This window comes from Misgurnus anguillicaudatus, chromosome 7 (genome assembly GCF_027580225.2).
Source record: "Misgurnus anguillicaudatus chromosome 7, ASM2758022v2, whole genome shotgun sequence".
Taxonomy (NCBI): domain Eukaryota; kingdom Metazoa; phylum Chordata; class Actinopteri; order Cypriniformes; family Cobitidae; genus Misgurnus; species Misgurnus anguillicaudatus.
In genome coordinates, this window is record NC_073343.2 from 25,580,393 (window position 1) to 25,605,215 (window position 24,823).

A 24,823-nucleotide genomic window follows, 5' to 3' on the forward strand; every position below is an offset into this window, starting at 1 on the left:
ATGTTACCAATACCGTGAACTAAAATCGTGAATAAACAGAAATAATTGTTCGTGCCATGGATTATTATTATTTAGATTTGGTACATTGCATGAGTCTTTTAAATACAAAGTAGAATAAAAGAGCAATACGAGATAAAACCCAACAACAACAACAACAACAACATATTTACAATTTAACAGTCAAGTCACAATAAACCAACAAAAGTAGTACACAGTACGCTCAAAATAAGTCATAAATGAAATAAATAAACATGACAATACTCACTTACATATCAAAATATAGTTTATTAATTTGTAAAACAAATACATACATTCAACAGATGTTGCTGTTGATACGCTGCGTGCTGACGTCACTAGGATGACGTCTAAATCCAGGAAGTGCCTTTGCAAACTTGCTGGTCAGCTGTTCGGAACTTTATAGCATCATAATCTCGTTGAGAATGTCTCTAAAACTGGATAATATATCGTTATAAAACGTGGAGTCTTCATTTGTACGGTATAGTTGCACATAACTATCGAATACAATTTTGTCTGCTTTACTACGTTACTTTCTTTCTTAGGTTGTTCACGAGTCAAACTGTCGCCACCGCACCCTCAACGGGCTGTTTTGCATTATACTACCCAGAGTGTTATTTAATCTGACAGTTATATGGTTATAAATTGTTTTTAAACATAATTCATAGTTTATTATTACTGGGCAATGTTCTCTCGATTTGAAATACGTTGTCTTATTGAACTTGAACAAAACTATAAACGAAACATTTAAATTAATCACGATTAGTATTAGACAACGTAACCACGGCTAGATTTCATTTAATTCACACGGCATTATTGTCATTCCTTGAAAGAAAGAAATGGATATCAATTTAAAGTTCCTAGGCACTGTTCTTACTTTTATTATTGTATTCTGTACGACCATTTTGATGACACAATGGAGGAAAAGAATAAGAAACGTAAAAGTCCAAGGCCGTCTTCCAACCAGCCACCTCCTCCAACCACTACCCGAAAATCATCAAGCAGCAGCAGCAGACCATTTGGACCAGCCATTCAATCCAGTCAGAGGAATAAGTATCGCAGGTCGGTGACTTTATAAAAATAAGATTAAACCACTTATTTTTTATATTTATCTGCAATAATATTAAACAAGTCCTGTATGTGCTCTGATTTTGTTTTGTTTGGGGGTTTTTTCAGGGGAGTGAGAGACAAACCCAGGCCTCAGAGTCAGTCGGGTATGAGTAACCAATCGACCCACATCCAGCATTCATTTCTCACAGATGTGTCTGATGTACAAGAAATGGAAAACGGTCTGCTCGGTCTCCTCAATGACTTCCATTCTGGAAAATTGCAAGCCTTTGGTAGGCACCCATAAATATTTCCTCTGAACTATATCATTGTGTACAGGTTTTGGTTTCAGTTTTGCAAACAAAACCCCCTTCTCTCAATCAGGCAATGAATGTTCCATTGATCAGATGGAGCATGTTCGAGAAATGCAGGAAACACTGGCCCGCCTTCACTTTGACCTATATGGAGAAGTGGATGAGTTGCCGGAAGATCAGAAGAAGTCAGCTTATGACACAAACATGGATAAACTGTTACTAAATGTAAGAACAACATCCACTGTGACATCATAAAACCATATTTGTTATGTTTTTCATGTTGGTCTTATAAAGTTGCTTTTTTTCTTTTAGCTGGAAGAGTTGAGCTCCTCAATGTATCCTTTCATAGATTCACCATTCATGTTGTTGGCTTTCAAGTGGGCGACATTATACTGTTCATTATTACTGTTCCATATACTGTTGAATCAGTTAGATATTGTAACTTTGTGTTTTTCTTTTGAGTGCATGTTTATATGTAGTAGAGAAGACAAGGGCTAAATTTCATAGTTTTTTATTAAAAATCTATCCTGTGTCACAGCTAGCAAATGTCTCTCCTATATGCATCAGACATTTAATGATACTTGAGAAACTTTGCAGTTGTACAAATGAAGAGTTCTAATTCAAAAGCTGCTTTTAAAAGCCACTTCCATCAAAAATGAGAAATTGACCGAATGCTCTCTTCATGTATTATATGTCGTTCATCAAATACTTTCTATGCAAATTTGCCTAATGGCCTTAGGCCATTTCAGGAAATAGGCCCCTACTGGTTTGTTGGCAGAATCCATTAAGTCCTCTTATAGTGCATGAAGGACGGATTGGATGAATGGAGCTGCAAGAGTTTTTTACCTAGTTAAAGGAGATTTATCGACTGTATTAGGATATTGACTGAATATTTGAGCCTTTTCCCTTTATTTAGAAAGAACAGTAAAAAGTGACTGGAGAAAGATTGGGTGGGATTGGGAAATGACTGCGGATCACGTTCAATTTTGCATCCCTTGTGAGTACTTGGACCTGAATGTTGCATCTTTAGTCATTTTGCAACTGTTTACTATGTCTTGTCCAAAGGAGTGCACTTGGATTTTAATAAAACTGTTGCGTTTTTTTAGTTATCAATAAAATGGCTAAAGCAACATTTGTATAAATAAGGCATTTCAAAAACTGAATCATAACATTTCCATTTCTGCCTGGACTGTCATAAAAGTGAAAATCTACACAAGAGCCTGAAAAAAGCTTATTTACAAGACACCATGAATTGATATGCTACCTAATAAACCTAATATGTACTACAAAGGCATCATATAAGTGACTAATAATTCAACGGAGAGGTCTCCCAAAAAATTTTTGTGAAGGTTTGTCTAAAACATGCTCTTTACTGTATACATCTAAGTTTCTACATCCTTAACTGTAATTCTTCAGACAAAAGCTTAACCTTGCTGACAGCCAAGATCTCCCCAGAACTTCCAACCTATGAACGCCTGTAAAAAGTCCACTGAGATACTGTGTGTGCATATCCACCCTGGAACAGCTATAAAGATACATCAGTATTATATTAATGACACTGTGGAAACTAAAATTCTACAACTGGTCAACCTGGCTTGTTTGCACTGTGTAGTTTTATTTTAGTTATAAATGTGAAAGAACAAATTCAAAAAGTCATGAAAAGGCAAACCTGATTTGATGTCTTTTTTATCAGGTATCATATTATGTCTTACATGTTTGCTTTTGAGTGGTACAATAACAGCACCTTTGCATGATCACTAATTCACTTTAACTTTAAACTGAGTTTTTTAAAGATTGAGTTGTTTTCTAAAGCATGTCTCGTCTTATGGAATTTAACAGAATGACTAATGCTCATCCAGATGCAAATTCCCTAAGACTAAGACTGCAGAATGAAATTAAAACTTAATGAAATTTTATGACATATTTACAGATTTTATTTTTCAATGTAAAGTAGTGAAAGTGTAACCTACTGGGTAGTGGTCAAATTTTTATTTCAATAAATACCTATCAGTAAAATGTGTTGTAATGTCATATTGAATGCCCAATGAAGTATGATCTGCATCGTTTTTTTTTACCTTAGATGTAAGAGCCACATAAGAATGAATATTTTACAAGTATGTATAATTAATGCAAATGAATATCAGCAACAATTTACAATAAGGCTGTATTTGTTAACATTAGTAAATTTATTGGCTAACATGAACTAATAATGAGCAGTTCGGTTTTTTTTTAGCATTTATTAACGGAAAATACCACTGGTCAATATTTTACTATGTTCTTACCTCAATTTAATACATCCCTATCTTTATTAAATGTGTGCACTTAATCTTTGTACAGTGTGGCGTGAATGTGTTAGCATTTAGCTTAACCCCATTCATTTCTTAGGATCCAAACGGGATGAATTTAGAAGCCACCAAACACTTCCATATTTCCCTATTTAAAGACTGTTACATAAGTAGTTACACGAGTAAGTATGATTGCACAAAATAAAATGTGACGATTTTTTAAGCGGATAAGTGAGGTCGAAGTGCAGCAAACTAAGTGCTCTTCCGCCATACAATATAGTTCCCATTTTTATCCGCTTAAAAAATCACCACTTTTTGTTTTGTGCCACCATACTTACTCGTGTAACTACTCATGTAACAAGTACACTGAAAAAAATGATTCATTGAATTGAATCAATTTTTTTTAAGGTAAGTGGTTGCAATCAATTTATGTAAGCTACATTTAAACAAAAGTTTTATATTTTACTGTACGTTACTAATCTTTTTGGTTTAAATGTAGCTTAAATAAATTGATTGCAACCACTTACCTCAAAAAAATTCATTAAATGCAATGAATCATTTTTTTCAGTGTAGTCTTTAAAGGAACAGTATGTAAGAAATTTATATTAATTAATCATAAAATGGCCCTGATATGTCAGTAGACATTAAGAAATCATTTGCATTTCAAATACTTTTATCACTCACAACAGTGGTCTGGCCAGGATATTGTCATTTAAAAATTGGAGTTGCAGCCCTCAACTGATGTTTATGTTGTCATTTTGTGTATTGGCCGCCAGTTGTGTGATTGCAGTACCAGTTTTAGCCACAAGTTTTGTGATTGCAATACCAGTTTTGGCCACAATCCTACATACTGTTTCTTTAAATAGGGAAAACGTGGAAGTGTTTGGTGGCTTCTGGATTCGTCCCTGTTTGGATCCTGGGGAATGAATGGAGCTAGGCTAAATGCTCACACATTCACAACACGCTGTACAAAGATTAAGTGTACACATTGAAAAAAGATAGGTATGTATTAATTCGTCTAAGTTGAGGTAAGAACATAGTAAAATATTGAAAAACGTGGTGTTTTCCTTTAATCTTTCATATTAATGTCAATACATTTGTTCATATTAGTTCATTGTGACTTCAAAGTTCACCCAAAAATGAAAATTCTGTCATGATTTACTCACCCTCATGTTGTAACAAACCTGTTATTAATAATTTATTTGTTCTGCTAAACACAAAATAAGGTACTCTGAGCAATGTTTGTATCCAAATCGTGTTTGAGCTCCATAGTAGTATTTTTTTTCTACTATGGAAGTCAATGGTGCTTCTGTTTCCTGCTTCATTTTAAATATCTTCCTTTGTGTTGAGTGAAACAAATAAATTTTTACATGTTTTTGACAGCATGGGGATGGGTGAACGATGACACGGTTTTCATTTTTGGGTGAACTATCCCTTTAACGACAGCTAATAATTAGGCTACCACTTTTGATTTTAAAGATGCATTAGCAAAGGTTAAAATTAACATGAAGTAATGTTAATAAATGCTGTAGAAGTATTGTTCATTGTTAGTAGTTTATATTAGCAAATGAATTAACTAATGTAAACAAATACAACCTTATTGTAAAGTGTCACCAGAATATCTAATGCACAATGGTTTAAAGTCAACAATGCGACTGGCTTGTCTGCTTGAAGGAATTTGCAAAGCAGTGCTGACCTTGTTATTTGGTATCCAGGGATACGAGGTTGTAAAGGAGGCGCTGTTGTCTAAATGTTTACAGGAGGTTTGCCTACAAAGCTAACTTACTGTAACTAATTTCAATTTAAATCGATACAACCAGAAAGAGTTTTGATCGCTTGCATTCCCACATTTTAACACTCGGTTTTTACTTGCAAAGTGTGAAAGACAGGGATATTGTTTTAAGAAAGAACCACCGGGAAGCATCCCAGAATGACGTCTGTGGAAATTAAAACTAATCTCAAATCGAAATCCCGCGGGAATCTGGATATTTTTAATCAATGGCAGATGAGTGGAGGTGAATACAGACTGTCGCTCTCTGACGCCGCGGATACCAGATTCAGCGCGTGGACTCCTATTACAAACAAAGCGTGTAACCATCAGGTCAGAGCGAACGAAAAACAAATATTACTTTTTTATTGATTGGTTTTAACTGGAATTAATGAGACTAAATAAATAAACAGCTTTTTCAGGAAAGGACGACACTTATCCTACACTGGTTTGACCTCTGGACAGACCGTCAAAGAAAAGAGTTTATTCTTCAACTGCTGAGAAGATGCTCCAAAACCCAGCTCAAGTAAATATATACAACTTCGTAATAATGAAAATTGAGGGAAGTTGACACCTTTTAACTCCAGTTTACATTTATTGGGGTGGGTTCATTTAGTCAGTCGTTTATCTTGGGAAAATATGCTGTTAATATCAGATTGTAAAATAATTAAATTAATTTATCAATACAAATACTGTACTACAACAATACACTTACACTACACTACACTATGCTACTGTAGTACAATACTGTATAACGCCGGGGGGATGGCGGTTTAATGACTTTTATAAAATAAATTAATTTATCGTAAATGCTGTGTAATTAAATCTCAGACCAACAGCACTACATTGTATCATTTAATATGTTTTGTTCAGATAAGTTTTGAAATGTTTTATGTCATACATTTTCTTTGGGGGGCCATCAGGGATGCACCGCATACAAAAAAGTTTGAGAACCACTGCTATACAACACTATATTACAACAGTATACTGAACAACAATATACTACAGTACTATGCTATACTATAATATACTGTACTATACTATACTATCAAACTATTGTTTTGACCAGAAAAAAATAGCAATTGAAACACATAAGAGGGCGGCACAGTGGGTAGCACTGTTGCCTCACAACAAGAAGGTCCCCGATTCAGGTGCCTTTTCTGTGTGGAGTTTGCATGTTCTCCCTGTGTCAGCGTGGATTTATTCTGGGTTCTCCTGTGTCCTCCCACAGGCCAAAAACCTGCAGGTTAGGTGAATTGAAGATGCCAAATTGCTCCTCCTCTAACATGTGTATGAATTAACCTGTTCTTGCCAAGGAATATAGCCATAAATGCTGGAATGGCATTAAGAATAAACAAAAAAAACATAAGCCAACTTGCTCTGACTTAAAATGTATGAAATTCATGCATGTTAGCCAGGCTAGCATCATGTACTGAATGCATTTATTAACTAATATGAATATTGCAATTTTAGTTGATTTATATAATCTATAGACACATTAAAGGAAAACAACAACGTTTATCAATATTTTACTATGTTTTTACCTCAACAAAGATGAATTAATACATCCCTGTCGTTTTTCAGTGGGTGCAATTAATCTTTGTACAGTGCGTTGTGAATGTGTTAGCATTTAGCCTAGCCCCATTCATTCCTTAGGATCCGAACAGGGCTGAATTTAGAAGCCACCAAACACTTCCATGTTTTCCCTATTTAAAGACTTATGAGTAAATATGATGGATCAAAATCACTGATGTTTTCCTTTAAACATATTAGACATCTTACAACGAAAGTATTTTTAGTTCGTTTATTGTGTTAACGATTCCAGGTTCACCAGTGATTGTTTAACAGAAGCGGTTCCTGTCACTCGACTGGATTTTACAACTGTGCTGCCCCGCTTCCTCTCTCTGTACATTATGGCTTTTCTCAGTCCCCGAGACATCTGTGCTGCAGCACAGGTGTGCTGGCACTGGAGGTTTCTGGCAGAGCAGGTAAATATATGTGAGACCCCTTCAATAAAACATAAATCACTGACTTTAACTGAAAAGTGCTAATAAATAAATGCATTTGAAAAATATGTGTAATTGTCCAGGACTGTCTTTGGTCTCCGAAGTGCATTCGCCTAGGCTGGTTTCTTCCCTACAGTCCATCAGATCATGAATACGGTGCCTGGAAAAGACATTATGTGGCCTGTGCCGCCACTTTGGATATTTTGACACCACGGGCAGCAGCAGATATCTATGGTACTTTAAATGAGAGTGTAACTGCATCAGAGGAGCAGGAGGAGAGATGGAGAGAGCTTATGATTAAAGAAACTATCAGAGAGAAGATAGCCGAGCATAAAAGTAAGTCCACAGCTGTACAATTTAACTGTTAAACAGATTATCTAGAAGCAGTTAAAAGACGCAACACTAAAAATTAACCCCATCTTATTGCGAGGGAATAGCCACAGAGCTGGCATTTGGCAGATGCTTTTATCCAAAGTGATTTTATCATTACAGTATACAGTATGCATTCCCTGTGGTTTGACCTCATGACTTTGTGTTGCTATCAGTTGCATACATGGATACTACACTTACCTAAAGGATTATTAGGAACACCTGTTCAAGTTTTTCATTAATGCAATGATCTAATCAACCAATCACATGGCAGTTGCTTCAATGCATTTAGGGGTGTGGTCCTGGTCATGAAAATCTCCTGAACTCCAAACTGAATGTCAGAATGGGAAAAAAAGGTGATTTAAGCAATTTTGAGCGTGGCATGGTTGTTGGTGCCAGTTACTGGGATTTTCGTGCACAACCATTTCTAGGGTTTACAAAGAATGGTGTGAAAAGGGAAAAACATCCAGTATGCGGCAGTCCTATGGGCGAAAATGCCTTGTTGATGCTAAAGGTCAGAGGAGAATGGGTCGACTGATTCAAGCTGATAGAAGAAGAGCTTTGACTGAAATAACCACTTGTTACAACTGAGGTATGCAGCAAAGCATTTGTGAAGCCACAACACGCACAACCTTGAGGCGGATGGGCTACAACAGCACAAGACCCTACCGGGGTCCACTCATCTCCACTACAAATAGGAAAAAGAGGCTACAATTTGCACAAGCTTACCGAAATTGGACAGTTGAAGACTGGAAAAATGTTGCCTTGTCTGATGAGTCTCGATTTTTGTTGAGACATTCAGATGGTAGAGTCAGAATTTGGCATAAACAGAATGAGAACATGGATCCATCATGCCTTTTTACCACTGTGCATGCTGGTGGTGGTGTAATGGTGTGGGGGATGTTTTCTTGGCACACTTTAGGCCCCTTAGTGGCAACTGGGCATCATTTAAATGCCACGTGAGCATTGTTTCTAAAGAATGCCTTCAGCACCTTGTTGAATCAATGCCACGTAGAATTAAGGCAGTTCTGAAGGTGAAAGAGGGTCAAAAACAGTATTAGAATGGTGTTCCTAATAATCCTTTAGGTGAGTGAAATATGAACATGTGCAATATAATAAGCTTTTAGGTGATATTTACGGCCTATTCCTCACTTTTTTTGTTTACAGAGGCTTTTCTGAAGACCAGGAGGGCGTGGTTAAACACCAGTAAATTGGGCACATCACTTACTGGAACCATTAACAGTCAACCACTGAGTCTTTCTGCTGCTCTTGTTAATTTAGGGGTGAGACACCAAAAAAAAGAAAGTTAATAATTAAAGTGACCTGTGCATTGCCTATTTGTGTGGTCTTTATAATGTGCCCATCTCTTTATCGTATTTCGTATAATTAACCAAAGAAAACATGATTTTCTTTGCAGTTAAGTACACTTCCCTACCAATTCTCATTACTGTAATATGCCTAAAGGTTTTGCCTTTGAGTTTCTTCTAATGTACTGTATTTAATACAGTCTTCTAGCAGTGTACGGGTGATTCTCACGAAAACTTGGTTTTAAAAATGTCAAGCATGAAAATGTAAAAATTGCTTAAATTTACTTTTTTTCCCACCAGACATTGAAAAACAAAGTCTGGAGTAAATGGGAACATTAATTTAAAAACTTTTACTTATCATTTAACACTTTTTGTAACATAATTAAAAAAATTAGTCCTAAAAAATCTCATTACCGCAACAGTCAGAAAACATCAACACTGACATATTTTCAAAATGACATGACAAACCTGAAAGAACATAATTTGGAGATTCTGCACATGCCATTAAAATCAAAGTATTATGCTTCTATTAATTAAATTAACATTTAATAAGCATCTGTTGCGGTAATGATAATCAAAATGTCGTGTAAGCATCCTGACAAGACAATATTTCAAATTAACTGTAAAAAATTTATCTTACCTGGTAGCCATCTTGAAGTAACTGGTCCATGTGCTTGGTCACTCAAAATCAAACTTTATTAAAATTCTGTATGTGTGCTTAAACTGTTCTCAAAAAGTGTTGCGGAGGATGAGAACATCAGGCATGGACACATCATTTTCTTAATTTTTCTTCATTATTATTATACATGAATATTCAGTAAATATTTTTTCTGTCACCTAAAGTAGTCTAGCAAAACATCCATTAATTTTTTTTCTTAATATTTTTGTGTTAATTTGATTAAATTACAACATAACGCATGTTCAAACACAGCCGGACACATTGCGGTAATGAGAATTTCAGCAGAAAATTAGATAAAATTTCCAATTATAAATTCTTATGTTGAAATCACACATTGTGCAAGGTAGAACACAGTAGCCTATTGTGTTAATTCTGATGCTTTTTAATGTTACTATATTACACATTTTAAAGCTAAAATGATTAGTGCCGTGGTGTTTCAATGGTTTCGTGAGAATCACCCGTACAATAAGCATAAGCTGAACCTTAAAATCTAGTTTTTTTCTATTGAGGACCAATGTCGATTGAAGAATACACCTTCTAATGTAGAAACAAGACAATCTTGGGATGGTTTAATGATTAGCAGAGCTCCTGACACCAGATACATCACCAGTTTAGTGAAAACTCCAACTATGAGGTCAGTAATATAATATCAATCATCATCTCATAATATCACATTATCATATAATATATTTTCATAACATTAAGAGATCTCCGTACAGTTTACCGTTCAACAGACCAGTCAGGTCCACCTACTGTCCTCTTCCTCACTTCCTGCTTGTGTCATCCAAAGTTCCAGGATATGAAGTAAGACTTTAAACCACACAAGACATTAAGTTCCTTTAATTAAATGATATGTTCCTTAATAGCTGAAGACTATCGACTTTATATTTCTAGCTGCTTCTGGCTGCCGTACAAGTGTCTGTGATAGTTTTGCCATATGATTCACAAGGAATGACATTGGAGGCTTTGCTGTCTTTGTCAGAAAAAGCTATCCAGGGCAACATGCTACAAAGTGTTGGCATTGTGGCAGAAGGAAGCGCAGATGAGTTTATGCTCACTGAAGGTAACGGCCTTCAGTCCCACATAGTGTGCTTACAAAATGTGATCTTGTGTGTTAAATCCAATCAATTTAATTACCTCTATGAGATGTAGAACATCAAAGTTTGATTTGAACCATTAAGTTCACTATGACTTAATTTTCTGTAATGGTCTTACTCAGTTAACATTAAAGATATCAAGAATATATTTTCACAAAATGTTTTTTTTTTTTTTTTTGCATTATGTGGGATGATTTTATGCAGAAAACAGTAAATCACAAAAAATGACAGGTGGGTTTTCACATATAAGGGATCATATATTAGGTCTGAGTTCTACTCTGTCAATATTATAGGTTGTTTAAAGGGACACTCAAGTTTAAAAAAAAAATAGGCTCATTTTCCACCTCCCCTAGAGTTAAACATTTGATTTTTACCGTTTTGGAATCCATTCAGCTGATCTCCGGGTCTGGTGCTACCACTATTAGCATAGCTTAGCATAATCCATTGAATCTGATTAAACCATTAGCATTGCGCTCAAAAATGTTTTAATATGTTTCCTATTTAAAACTTTACTCTTCTGTAGTTAAATCGTGTACTAAGACCGATGGAAAATTAAAAGTTCCTAGGCAGATATGGCTAGGAACTATACTCTCATTCTGGCGTAACATCAAGGACTTTGTTGCTGTAATATGGCTGCAGGAGGCGCAATGATATTACGTAGTGCCCGAAAATAGTCCCCTGCTATTGAAAATAACCAGTGTAATGGCAGAAGAGTTAGATGCTAATGGTCTAATCAAGTTCAATGGATTATGCTATGCTAAAAGTGTTACAGCCAGACCCGCAGATCAGCTGTATGGATTCCAAAATGGTAAAAATCAAATGTATAACTCTAGTGGAGCTGGAAAATGAGCATATTATCCAAAAAAGTGGAGTGTCCCTTTAAGTGTAAACCCATAATCATTGAAGACCTCTTCTTAATGATCTGACAGATGCTAGTGAAAGTTATATTATTTAACAATATCACACAAGTAGATGTGCATTTGTACTAACTATCAGCATGGTTGATAGTATTACAAGTCCAGTGTGGGTTTTTAGCAGCATCTAGCGGTGAGATTGCGAATTGCAACCAACAGCTCAGTCCATAGCTCACCCCTCAAAATGTATAGAGAAGCTACGGTAGCTGCCACAGGACAAACATGTCAGTTTAGGGCTACTGTAAAAAAACATGGCGTCGACTTCCATGTAAGGGGACCCACGGTGTATGTAGAAAAAAACAGCTAATTCTAAGGTAATTAAAACAATTCAGTTCATTATGTAAGGTCACTGATAGTATAGTTATGTATATTGTATTGAATTTCTGTCAAGAGATCCTTCTAAAAGTCACACATTGCACCTTTAATGCATTATGGAATCGCTTGGGCTCCGCTCAGTGTTTTCCTTTTCCACTTCACACCCTGAGATATTTTGCTTTTTTTATTAAACCATAGTTACTACATTCTGTCTTATCACAGGACTGAGTATTAGTGTGAAGACAGTGCTAAAGCCATGTGTGAGAGAGTTTTGGGAGAAGCTCTGTGGCTGGGTTGTTCCTGCCTCTGATGGAGGGAGTCTGAACATCTTTGCTCCCCTGGCAGCTTCTGGTAAAGTTTGTCTATTTTGTCCCAGTCAAACGAAACCTTAATACCAGTGATAGTCATTAAAGGGACCCTCCACATGTTTTGAAAATGTACTCATTTTCCAGCTTCCCTAGATTGAAACATTTGATTTTTACCGCTCTGGAATCCATTCAGCCGATCTGGCGGTACCACTTTTAGCATAGCTTAGCATAATCCATTGAATCTGATTAGACCATTAGCATCACGCTCAAAAATATCCAAAGAGTTCCGATATTTGATATTATGCAGTGCCCGAAAATAGTCCCCTCCTAATAAAAGTTACCAAAGGAACTATTTTCGGCTGCTGCTTAATATCATTGCACCTCCTCCAGCCGTGTTACGGCAGCAAAGTCCATGCATCGAAATGAGAGTTTAGTTCCTAGCCATATTGGCCTAGAAAATTGCAACTTTCAATTTCCCTTGGTCTTATTACAGCATGTAACTACAGAAGAGTCAAATTTTAAACAGGAAAAATATTGAAAATCTTTGGCCATTTTTGAACGTGATGCTAATGGTCTAATCAGATTCAATGGATTATGCTAAGCTATGCTAAAAGTCGTACTGCCAGACCCGGAGATCGGCTGAATGGATTCCGAGACGGTGGAATCGGGTGTGTAACTCTGGGGGAGCTGGAAAATGAGCATATTTTCAAAAAATGTGGAATGTCCCTTTAAGATGTTGCATCGAAAGCAACCTCGAACATTTGCTGTAGATATCCTTCAGGAGTTCATGTGTATTAATTATTCAGTTGCAGGTACAGATCTGATGAAGATATTGTCCTCTATGACTGGTTTGAATGTCAGGGCCCCTACTGGGATCTGTACCGGCTCCTACCAACACAGTGAGTTTCGGAACATTCTGATAACAGAGGCCTGTACTGAAGTCAAATAGAAAAGATGCTGTGGAAAAAGGAAAACCTATAAACTGTATCGGCCAAAAGTTTGAACATACCTACAAATTTACATTATTAACTCTCTCCCCGCCATTGACGAGTTATCTCGTCAATTAAGAGAAAACATTTGCATAAGAAAATTTTTCCTGATGACTTTTTATGTTAATCTGCAATACCGCGATTATCCACTAGATGGCACTTACCCAATTTATAAAAACAATTATTCAAAAACGTTGTTTACTAATTTTAAACCCTGTATGTTTTGATAATCATTCTGAATCTGATCTCTAACAAAATTTCCTCACAAAAATGCAATTATTTAAGCTTTTTGCAAAAAATGTATATTTTTAAAGAAAAATACCAATATTTAAAGGAACAGTATGTAAGAAATTTATATTAATTAATCATAAAATGGCCCTGATATGTCACTAAACATTAAGAAATGGAGTTGCAGCCCTCAACTGATGTTTATGTTGTCATTTTGTGTGTTGGCTACCAGCTGTGTGATTGCAGTACCAGTTTTAGCCACAAGTTTTGTGATTGCAATACCAGTTTTGGACACAATCCTACATACTGTTCCTTTAAGAATTAATAAGCAGAGAAAAAATATAGATAGAATGAAACTTTTTCCCGTTTTGTTTGTTTGTTTATTGTTTCTTTGAACAGAGGGTCTGTTCTTTCATTTGATATATTTGAATGTTTATATATTTTTTAGAAGAAAATGTTCCTGAAAGGCATTTTGAGAAACTTTTGTGAAAATCACAAAAAATGCTGGCGGGCAATTTTTCAAAAAATTCTGGCAGGGCAATGAGTTAATATCATGTAAAATTTTGAGTCTTCAAAAAGGCAGGAATTATGTGGATCACGACTGAAGGGGTTGCAGGCACTCACGCCTAACTTTTTTCACAATACAGCACAGCCACTCATACCTTGCTTAGGTGCAATGTCCTAAAGAAACATTTTGTTTCACCGTATACAAGCTGTGTATGGTTTAAATTACATAAACAACCATACTCTGCCTTTCTGACTGTGAAGTTTGTGTTTTATAAGTTCTTAGTGAGTGGTCTGGGTCTGGTGACGTTCCTCCATTGATATATCTTCATGAAGCTGGTCTTCTGAGCTGGTGCAGACAGGCTGAATGGATAGAGGAGGCTTGTAAAGGACTGCGGAAACAACTAGGGCCACAGCTTCACTTTCTGTGTCAAAAGATTAGGAGCCGTATCCTGGGTAAGACTGACCGCCATATCAATAAATAACACATTTTACATTAAAATGCTTTGCGATAGGTCATCACATCAGTTGTTGTTGTCTGTATTTCAAGCATTACCTTTGCTTTAAGGTGTGTTCCTCTGGGATCATATTAAGATGCCTGTCATCTCTCTTAAGTCTGAGATCATGGAGTGCTTGATTCAGGGACTGGTCGCATTGGTGAATGAATCCCCTGTAAGTATTTATTTAAAATAGATATTTGCTATAGCAATCTAAACCTGATTGATTGGCTGGTGTTCATTGTCGTTCCGTAGGATAATTCCTTAGACTTTTTGGGAAGCTTTCTACTAAAGAAATCAGTCAAGGATGGTCTGAAGGATACGGAGCCACTGTTTCTTACAGAAAGCACTTCATCTAACGTCATTAGGCCCATCCCTGAGTTTCCAAAGGTTAGGGTTTCTCTTTTAAATCATTCATTAGTTTTACCATACACCTTTAGGGCTTTGAAACTTCTTGTCACTTATATTAAGGGCTTGATAAGTGATGCAGACCGGCGCGGTGGCGTGTGCGGGGAGCTTTTAAATAGTGAGAGAGCGTACGTGAGGCAGCTTCAAGCAGTGTCCACGGTTTACTACACTCCTCTTAGAGCAGCCTTGGACTCGAACCGAGCCATTATCAGCTCTGTCAGTCTCATCACAATCTTCTGCCCCCTGCTGGACATTTTGGAGGCAAACAAGTAAAAAAATTCTGTGTTCTGTAAATAGATTGCATTGTTTTTATATTTTCACAGATTTTTCACTTTAAAAAATATTAATGGTCTCCTAGTCTTTTTCTAACAGAACTTCAGGAGAGATTGCAGGAATGGGGTCCACTGCAGTGCGTGGGTGATGTTTGTGTCAAATTCTGCACCAAGTTACGAGCCTACACAAACTTTTTCAACAACTACCCGACCATTCTGAAAACTATAGACAAGGTAGGTGTAACATTTATAATGTAAAGAATAATGTACAGTTAGGTAGGTGATCAGGTCCTGTATCATTCTGAAATATTCATGTGACCCTGGACCACAAACCAGTCATAAGTCGCGCAGGTAGGCCTATATTTGTAGCAATAGCCATTGTATGGGTCAAAATCATCGTTTTTTTTTACGCCAAAATAATTAATAAAGATCATATTCCATATTGTAAATGTTCTACCTATCTATAATAATAAAAAAAAGATACACAGACTTAATTATTAGCAGCCGAGCCCCTAAGGTGACATTTGATTAAAAAAAAAATCTAAAGTTTAGTTTCACGTGCGCACGCGAAACTAAACTTTATAACATTTTTGCTTCATGTCCCCTTAGGGGCTCCGTTATTAGCACTATGAATATACAGTATCAGTAAGATTATTTTTGTGGTTGGAACAGCTAATTTATTTATATATTTTTTCTTATAATACCATATTTCCAATTTTTTAATACACCTTTTTATATCACTGCCCATATACACATATACCTTTATCTTTTATATCTTTGCCAATACTTTTGTTCCCTATATTTACTGTAAATGCTTTTTAAATTTATATGGAATTAAATGTGTGATTTTTTGTAAAAAGTCTGTTACTGTAGCCTACATGTTATCTGTGCTTTCTAGTGCAGAGAGACTCTTCCTGTATTTCGCATGTTTATGAAGAGACACGACAGGAGTGTTGCTACCAGAATGTTGAGTCTTCAGGAGTTGTTTCTTGCACCGTCTGCACGGGTGGAGGAGTATGTGACTTTGTTTCAAGCTTTAACACTTCACACACCACCTGAACACCCCGACTACACACAGTTATCATCTGCCTTCAACACAATGTTGACTTACCGGAGTTTCATTCAAAAGGTGCATCCAGGACTATCACAGTTCACATGCTCAGTGTTATCAACCTGTTAAAGGTGCAATGTGGGACTTTTAGAAGGATCAGAAATGCAATATAATATACATAACTATATTATTAGTGGTGTATAAAGACCTTACATATTGAACTCTATTGTTTTTATTACCTTAGAATGAGCCGTTTTTATCTACATACACCGTGGGTCCCCTTACATAGAAGTCGCCATTTTGCCCCGTCATGTTTCTACAGTAGTACCAAACTATAGAGCATGATTTTTGATGACGTGTTTGTCCTGTGGCGGCTGCCATAGATTTGCTATGCGTTTTGTTGGTTGCAATTAACAACTAGATGTCACTAAAAGTCCCACATTGCACCTTTAATATAAACATTTACAGCGGGGAAAATAAGTATTTGACACATCAGCCTTTTTATCAGTAAGGGGATTTTTTTAAGTAGGCTATTGACACAAAATTTCCACCAGATGTAGCCATCAAGACAAATATTGAATTCATACAAAGAAATCAGAACATTTAAGTATACAAGTTGAGTTATAATAAATAAAGTAAAATGACACAGGGAATAAGTATTGAACACATGAAGAGAACAAGGGGCAAAATGGCATAGAAAGCCAGGAGATCACTTGAAATCTGTCAGTATTGAGAGAGAAACCCTGTCCCCTATCAGTACTAATTGATATTAGCCGCTTCAGTCCTAATTGATGGCCTATACATGCTTCTCATTACACAGGAGGCACACAGGAAAGACTTAAAGAGTAACTAAACCCAAACCAACTTTTTTTGGTTAATGATCTGTAAAAATGATGCTTTATTGGGCTGTTCATCGATTTTAGTAAGTTTTTTGACATTTGTATATAAAGTGTTTCAATACTACAATATATGGTGTAAAAACGTCTGAGTGCTGCCCTCTTCAGGTTGAACGGTGGCTACTGCAGTTGAATTTTCCTATTGGATGTTAGGTCCAAAAAATAACTCGTGACGTAAGCAGATTCAAGCTCACCACGCCCTTGTTACGATCTCACCACACACTTGGTACAAGCTTAGTCTGTCCCCTCTATCTCCGTTGGGATCTGCCCACTTTTCTTGCATTTTTCAAATATTGCCAGTGGGTGGAGTTAGGCTCTGACCAGGGGTTTAGTTACGCTTTAATGATGGTTAAAAGCAAAGAACTATCTCAAGATCTTCGTGATCTTATCGTTAAAAAGCATTTTGATGGGAATGGTTATAGGGGCATTTCCAGAATGCTGAATGTTCCTGTGAGCACTGTGAGGGCCATTATCCGGAAATGAAAAGAGCATCACTTAACCATAAACCGTCCACGATCAGGTGCTCCACGTAAGATCCCTGTCTGAGGAGTCCAAAGAATAATCAGGAGAGTTCTCCAAGAGCCAAGAACCACTCGGGCAGAAGTTCAGGAAGACCTTGCATCAGCAGATACTGTTGTTTCAAAGAAAACTATAAGCAATGCACTGAACTGCCATGGTATCCATGCATGCTTACCATGCTAGACTCCATTGCTGAACAAAAAGCACAAACACAAGGCCAAGGAAACAATGAAGTGGTTTCAAAGAAAGAAAACCAAGTTGCTTGAAGGCCCAGTCCATCACCTGACCTAAATCTCATAGAAAATCTATGGAGAAAACTGAAGATCAAAGTTTTTAAAAGAGGCCCAGGGAACCTTCAAGATTTAAAGACCATTTGTGTAGAAGAATGGGCCAAAATGCAGATGACTGATCTAGAAGCTGTAATCACCAACAAAGGTATTAAATAAACTGTGTCATTTCACTTTATTTATTATGACTCAACTTGTATACTTAAATGTTCTGATTTCTTTGTATGAATTCAATATTTGGCTTGATGGCTACATCTGGTGGAAATTTTGCGTCAATAGCCCACTTAGAAATCCTCTTATGATAAAAATGCTGAGGTGTCAAATACTTATTTTCCCCCGCTGTAAGTATCTGGGTATGAACTAAAACACAATGAAAACCATTTATTGTAATGTAAAAAAAATTTTTTTTTACTAACAGCTGAAATCGAGCTTGAACCAAGATCTGAAAATCCTTGAGGTACAGAATACAATTCAAAGCTGCCCGGTAAGTTTCCTAATGTGATATTCACAAAGGTCAGAAGAGGCAATTGTTTGTATTTCTGAAAAAAGCATTTTAGTAGTGCTTTATATTTGTATCACGACCATGTTTTTCTGTTTTGAAGATGACAAACAATAGATTTATTTAACATCAAACTCAATGTGTAAGAATATATATAGCTTTTATATATAAGTTTATTTGTTCTGATGAACACCAAAACCATTAACATTCCTTAAACTCTCATAAATGTAGAAATGCAGGAAAATTCGGAGTTATCTCTTAAAATGTTCAGCACTATCTATATGTCTATGTTTGTACAATATGTAGAATTTGTTGGAGGGGAGCAGATATTTGATCACAACACAGGAAGTGGCATTACTGACCTGCCTAAATGGAGACATCACTACCTCTCTCAGGTAGTCACTGGGATCAAATTATAAATGAAATAAAGGGTTGCTTTATTTGTATCATGACAATCTTTTCTTCTGTTGAAGACGACAAACAATAGATTTATATAAGATCAAACTCAATATGTAAGAATAATACTGCATAATAAACATAGAATAGGTCTGTATTATTAAAGCATGCATATTTACTCAACCCTCCTCACACAATGCCATGTTTTTCCCATTCTTTTCTCAGGATGTATGAGCATGTGAGTGACCTGGGATTATTTCTGTTTAATGACGCTTTAGTGCTGACGGAGAAGAGTGTGTCACATGTACCATTCAGTCTGGCAGTAAATACGACCCACACCTTCCTGGCCTCGGTTGCACTGCATTGTCTAAACCTCACAGAAATCATTGACACAAAGTGTATGTGTGATTATTACTATACATATGTCAATGCAGTTATTATAAAGAAATAATTTTTCAGAAGCTAGACAAATGATGTAATGCTTAGTGTCTTTGTTACATATGTGCATGAGCTTACTCTTGTAATAACCATAAACTTTGCATAATTACATGCAACTACCTTTAACCAAACCCTAATCTCAACCCCAACTCTATAGTAAGTACATGACCAGAAATTATTTTTTATTATTATTTTTAAAGTACAACCTAGTAGCTTTATAGTTAGACCAAAATTGGATCTTTTAAATTATAAGTTGCCTTTTAACAAATAGGACGGCTCAAATATTCAGTTTGAGAGTATGACAACTGCATGTAAATGTGTACAACAAATATGCCAAAAAACTTTAAAGGTATACTCCTGCCAAATATCAAAATTACTAATATACTCACCCTCAAGCAATACGAGATATATATATGTCCATCATTTTTCAGACACATTTGGAGTTATTTTAGTAAATGCCCCTTGCTCTTCCAAGCTTTATTAACCACATGGCTCCAATGGTTTAATAAAAGTCTTCTGGTGGTAATCGATGCGATATTGTAAGAAAAATATCCATATTTTAACTATAATAACTAGCTTCCGGTAACAGTGCGATCTTGGACACGATTCACGCAAAAGTTTTAGTGTAGTGAGCGTTGGTTGCCAGTATGTTGCGAATGCGCAGTGACCCTGTGAGTCCAAAATGACGTTGGTACCGGAAGTTAGTTGGGGAAAGTTACTTTTAAAAGTAAAGCATTACAATATTAAGTTACTTCCCACAAAAGTAACTAATTGCGTTACTTAGTTACTTTTTATGGAAAGTACACAGTAAAAAAAATCCGTAGAAATTGCAGCTGAGTTGCCGGTAACTTACCGTAGATTTAAATGTATGTTATTTACTGGCAACATTTTGTTCAAAGTTAAATGAACATTAAACATTTACAAGTCTTTGTCTTTACAGAGTAAAACTAAAAAAACAGCATAAAGCAAAACATTTTGGGAAACAAAATCTGAAGCAAAAAACAAAAAAGGTTGATGATGATTTCTGGTTCCCAGAATGCTTTGCATGAGGCTGTTATTGTATAGTTTTATTCTGTAAAGATAAAGACTTGTTAATATTTAAAATTTATTCAAATGTGAACAAACTCTTGCCAGTAAATAACATAAATTTAAATCTACGGTAAATTACCGGCAACACAGCTGCAATAACATTGTAATTTCTACGGATTTTTTTTACAGTGTAATACTTTTGCGTTACTTTTTCTTACTTGGCTGAGGCTTGGAGGCCTTGCATGTGTTTTTTATGTCTGAGAAGTTCTGCATTCCGAAACGGCATATTTCCATTACAAAAATGTCAAGCTCTGGTCTACCATCTCTGTTTATGATTCAAACTGTTTCCGCTATGGCACGCACGCATAACAGTGTGTAATTCTACGTGACTATGTTCAGTTTAATTCAGTTTTTATTAAATTAATTAAACTGAAAAGTAACTCGCATTTCTTTAAAAAAAAAAAATCATATTAATGTGTACATTTATAAAGTAATGCGTTACTTTACTTGTTACTTCAGAAGAGTAATATTATAACGTAATGCACGTTACTTGTAATGCGTTACCCCCAACACTGGTTATAGTTTATAAAGTTTAAAATCTGGATATTTTCTTACAAAATCACATTGATTACCTGCAAAAGACCTTTATTAACCCCTTGGAGCCATGTGGATACTTCTGTGAAGGATGGATGCACATTTTTGGGGTTTAAAGTCAGAAGTTGTTCCCTGATCCCTGTTTTCTACCATTATAAGCTTAAAAAAAGCGAGGACATTTACTAAAATAACTCCAAATCTGTTTGTCTGAAAGATGATGGATATATGTATCTCGGATTACTGTATGTAGTTATATTTGGCTTTGTAGGGCAGTATATCAATATAGGCCAGTATCAGTAGTTTACAAAGCTTTATATTTATAAGTTTTTAACTTCTCCCTAATCTCTTCAGATGTTCAGAACGCTTTTCAGCTGGAGAGTCCAAAGCGCCAGTGGATCTGTGCTACAGACAGAGAAGAGGACAAGATCAAGCTACTGTCTGCTTTAAACAGTGCTATAAATGCTGCTATTACACGTAACTAAAGATAGACATGACACATTATTTACCTTAAAGCAGTAATTCTCAAAGTGTGGTCCGCCCCAGTGGTCCACCAAAAGATGACCTAAACTAGGCAAGTGTTTATACTAGGGCCGGGACTTTAACGCGTTAATTAAGATTAATTAATTACACAAAAAATAACGCGTTAAACATTTTAACGCATTTTAATCGCACTTATTAACGGAGTCATTCGTAAATGCTGCAGACCCTGTATTAGTTCGAGAACTCCGGAGTTGTGCTGCAGTTTAAATAAAAGTAGACAGAACCTAAACGAACAGCTGATTTTAACGGGACAACGCATCAGTTTCAAAGTAAAAATTATTTATTCTGGTAAATGGAGGTTTGCAACGGAGGTTTTGCCCAATAAACATCTACCAACAAACTACAGATTATTTTAACATGTATCCTAATGTCTGTTATATGTTAATGTTTGAGTATTGTTGGGTTTAAATATTCTTGTAATGTTGTTTTGTTTTAATTTAATTAGCTTATTGCGAGTTTAATTTAAGTTTTGTTTGCTACTTTAAAATGAATTTCGTTTCAAATAATTTGTCTACTAATTATAAACAATGTTTTGTTGTTAGGTTTTGTGAATATAAATTAAAAAGAACATTAAAAGCAACACCGTGCATCTCATTGATGCATATGCTACCGAATGCCAAAACATGCAGTGAGTAGCCTATATCACTTAAAAATCAGCTTGGCAGTTCCCAGAAATTACATTTACACGCGCATTTAGAGCATTTAGCAGCACGTTTGATTTGCGGTATGCTTAAGACTTTCAAAAATCAACTTCATATTAATTTTAATAGGCTACTTTGACGGAGGACACGCACAGAGAATAGCGACGGCAGGTAAAGGAAAAAAGTTAAACGAATAGAGTCAGTTTGTAAGAACATTTTTAAATTGACTATAAGATCATCAATATGAACTCTGAACAATGAACTATTATAAACATAACAGCAAGAAAAGCTGAAGAGCAACTCGCAACATTAAAGAAACAAGCATTTATGTAGGCTAAAGCTATATATCACCTCTTATTTTTTAATTTAGTTAAGTTTCAATGGTAAGACTAAAAGCGCGTACATTATGCAGCGCTTTTCACATCTGAATCCCACTTAAGAAAACTATAAACGATGTGCAACTTTAAAATGTGCATAATATATTTTTTATATTTTAATTTTAATATAGGCTATATAGTATATTATGTTTTGTTGTTTTTATACGTGAGGTGGGGGATCCGCGCAAATAGGTACCGGAACACAGACAGTCAAAACAACACATTAGTGTTGATTTCTGGGACAACAAACTGCGTCATCCTGGAATCCACCCATCTCTGTGTTATTATTGAAACAACACATTTTGTGTTACTTTTAACACAACATGTTTTATACTTGAACACAAAATCAACACAAAATGACACATAATGTCTTAAAATTACACATAATGTGTTAAAAGCTTACCGCACACTGATGTGTATAAAATTAACACATCATTTCTAAGAGTGTATACTAAAAATCCATGTAAAAAAATTACTTCTTAATGTTCTCAGGTCAAATATTTATATGTGATTAAAATGCGATTAATTTAGATTAATTAATTACAAAGCCTCTAATTAATTAGATTAATTTTTTTAATCGAGTCCCGGCCCTAGATACAATCTTAATTTATTTAAGTAGATTTTTAATGCAGTTGTGAAACTGTGATATCAGTTCTTACCATATAACGTAAAAATGGATCGGTGGCTAAATCAGAGAGGAGTCAAAAGAAAAGATCAAGCGTCAAGTGAAAGCAGCTAAAATCCACAGATCTATTAGTTTTGTAATGTACTAGCTTTTGTTTTTATGTGTAAAATCCCTGTAATTTCAGTGATTTTGGACATTAAGGGGAAAAAAAATTTCAGCATTTTATTGTTACCATTGTTACAACCATAGACGTCATATACCCACCACCTCAGTTTTAAACTATTGGCTCTTTGGAATGACATTCAGTGGAACCTAGGCTGTTACAGTATGTTAAATTGCAGGTTTTTTTCACATGTGCACTTTGTTGTTCATATTAAGCTGCAACTCATTTCACATTTACTTGTTCAAATGAAATAAAATTCATATAAAAATTTCTGAACATGGCATTGCATTTGTGTTTAAAAAATTAGTTTTTGACTTAAAACAGTTGCATATTACACTTAAATTTAGCTTATCCTTCCTATTATGTTGTTTTTTGGGGGCGTGTTAGAGTGAGATTTTGTTAGGTGGTCCTCAGAAAAAATAGGAAGATAAAGTGGTCCTAGAGCTGAAAAAGTTTGAGAAACACTGCTTTAAAGGGATAGTTCAGCAATAAAATGTACTGTAAATTACCCCATGAGTTATTTTTATTTGTAAAGTTTTAAATGGATTTTTTTTACAAAACCGCATTGATTGCCCTTAGAAAACCTTTATTATAAAACGGGCAGTTCTGGTTCTTCATTCTGATTGGTTGAAACGCTTCTAAGCCGTGATAAAATACACCGGTAACCTCACGGTTCAGACCACATTACATAAGTATCACTGCGCCACTGTTGTTGCGTACTGATTTATGAGAATAAACACAACAGTCTTTAATCATATTTTTAATTTGTCTACAATTGCACAATTAATGGCGATATCCAAATAAATGTCAATAAATACTGTTGAGTCATCTCGTCGATAAAGAGAAAACGTTGTCTGAGGAGTTTATAACTGAAGTTCATACGCCCGCTATTATCCACTGGGTGGCGATCTTACCCAACTTAAACACTGACGCATTCACTGAAAACACCGTGTAGTACTGTTCATGTCTGAATCTGATTTCTTACTAAAGTTCTTCACATAAATGGAATTATCTCCGCTTTTAGCTGAAAATGTGAGAGGTGATAACTGATAAGAGAACAAATTAAGGTAGGATGAAACTTTTTTTGTTGTTGTTGTTTGAAAGCGGATGGTCTGTTCTTTCATTTTATATTTTATGTTTATTTAAAGAAGATCATTTTTCTGTAAGGCATTAAACTAAAACCGGGTGGCAACTTAAAAAAAAAACGCTGACGGGGAAAGAGTTCAGCATGCTTAGAAGCATATTTGATCATCACTTCAACAGCACAATATAAATGTTAATGTATAAATTAGATGAATGGTGATTTATAAAATAAACACCACCGTCTTTAATCATATTTTCATTGTATCTTTGCTGCGTCTGTGTTGTTTGTGAACTGCGCTCTGTTTCAGTCACACTTGATTCTGAGGAACTACTTTGTTTGGCGGAAGAGTAATATTTGTAGTA

General features: G+C 35.5%; 2 protein-coding genes across 2 annotated transcripts; both read left to right on the top strand.

Annotated features, from left to right (window-relative positions):
* Positions 1 to 338: 338 nt before the first annotated feature.
* Positions 339 to 3,392, top strand: ccdc28a (coiled-coil domain containing 28A). Its single transcript, XM_073869647.1, has 6 exons — positions 339 to 490; positions 909 to 1,077; positions 1,192 to 1,355; positions 1,447 to 1,601; positions 1,689 to 1,711; positions 2,793 to 3,392. The coding sequence occupies exons 2-6, from the start codon at positions 932 to 934 to the stop codon at positions 2,845 to 2,847; spliced, it is 543 nt and encodes a 180-aa protein (XP_073725748.1). The 5' UTR covers positions 339 to 490; positions 909 to 931; the 3' UTR covers positions 2,848 to 3,392.
* A 1,839-nt stretch (positions 3,393 to 5,231) lies between these two features.
* On the top strand, positions 5,232 to 21,610 carry ect2l (epithelial cell transforming 2 like). Its single transcript, XM_073869646.1, has 20 exons — positions 5,232 to 5,762; positions 5,843 to 5,955; positions 7,255 to 7,417; positions 7,519 to 7,771; positions 8,972 to 9,087; positions 10,300 to 10,424; positions 10,510 to 10,594; positions 10,685 to 10,853; positions 12,339 to 12,467; positions 13,231 to 13,323; positions 14,425 to 14,601; positions 14,714 to 14,817; positions 14,898 to 15,032; positions 15,114 to 15,319; positions 15,409 to 15,556; positions 16,221 to 16,451; positions 18,494 to 18,559; positions 18,881 to 18,969; positions 19,196 to 19,368; positions 21,383 to 21,610. The coding sequence occupies exons 1-20, from the start codon at positions 5,592 to 5,594 to the stop codon at positions 21,511 to 21,513; spliced, it is 2,877 nt and encodes a 958-aa protein (XP_073725747.1). The 5' UTR covers positions 5,232 to 5,591; the 3' UTR covers positions 21,514 to 21,610.
* Positions 21,611 to 24,823: the final 3,213 nt, after the last annotated feature.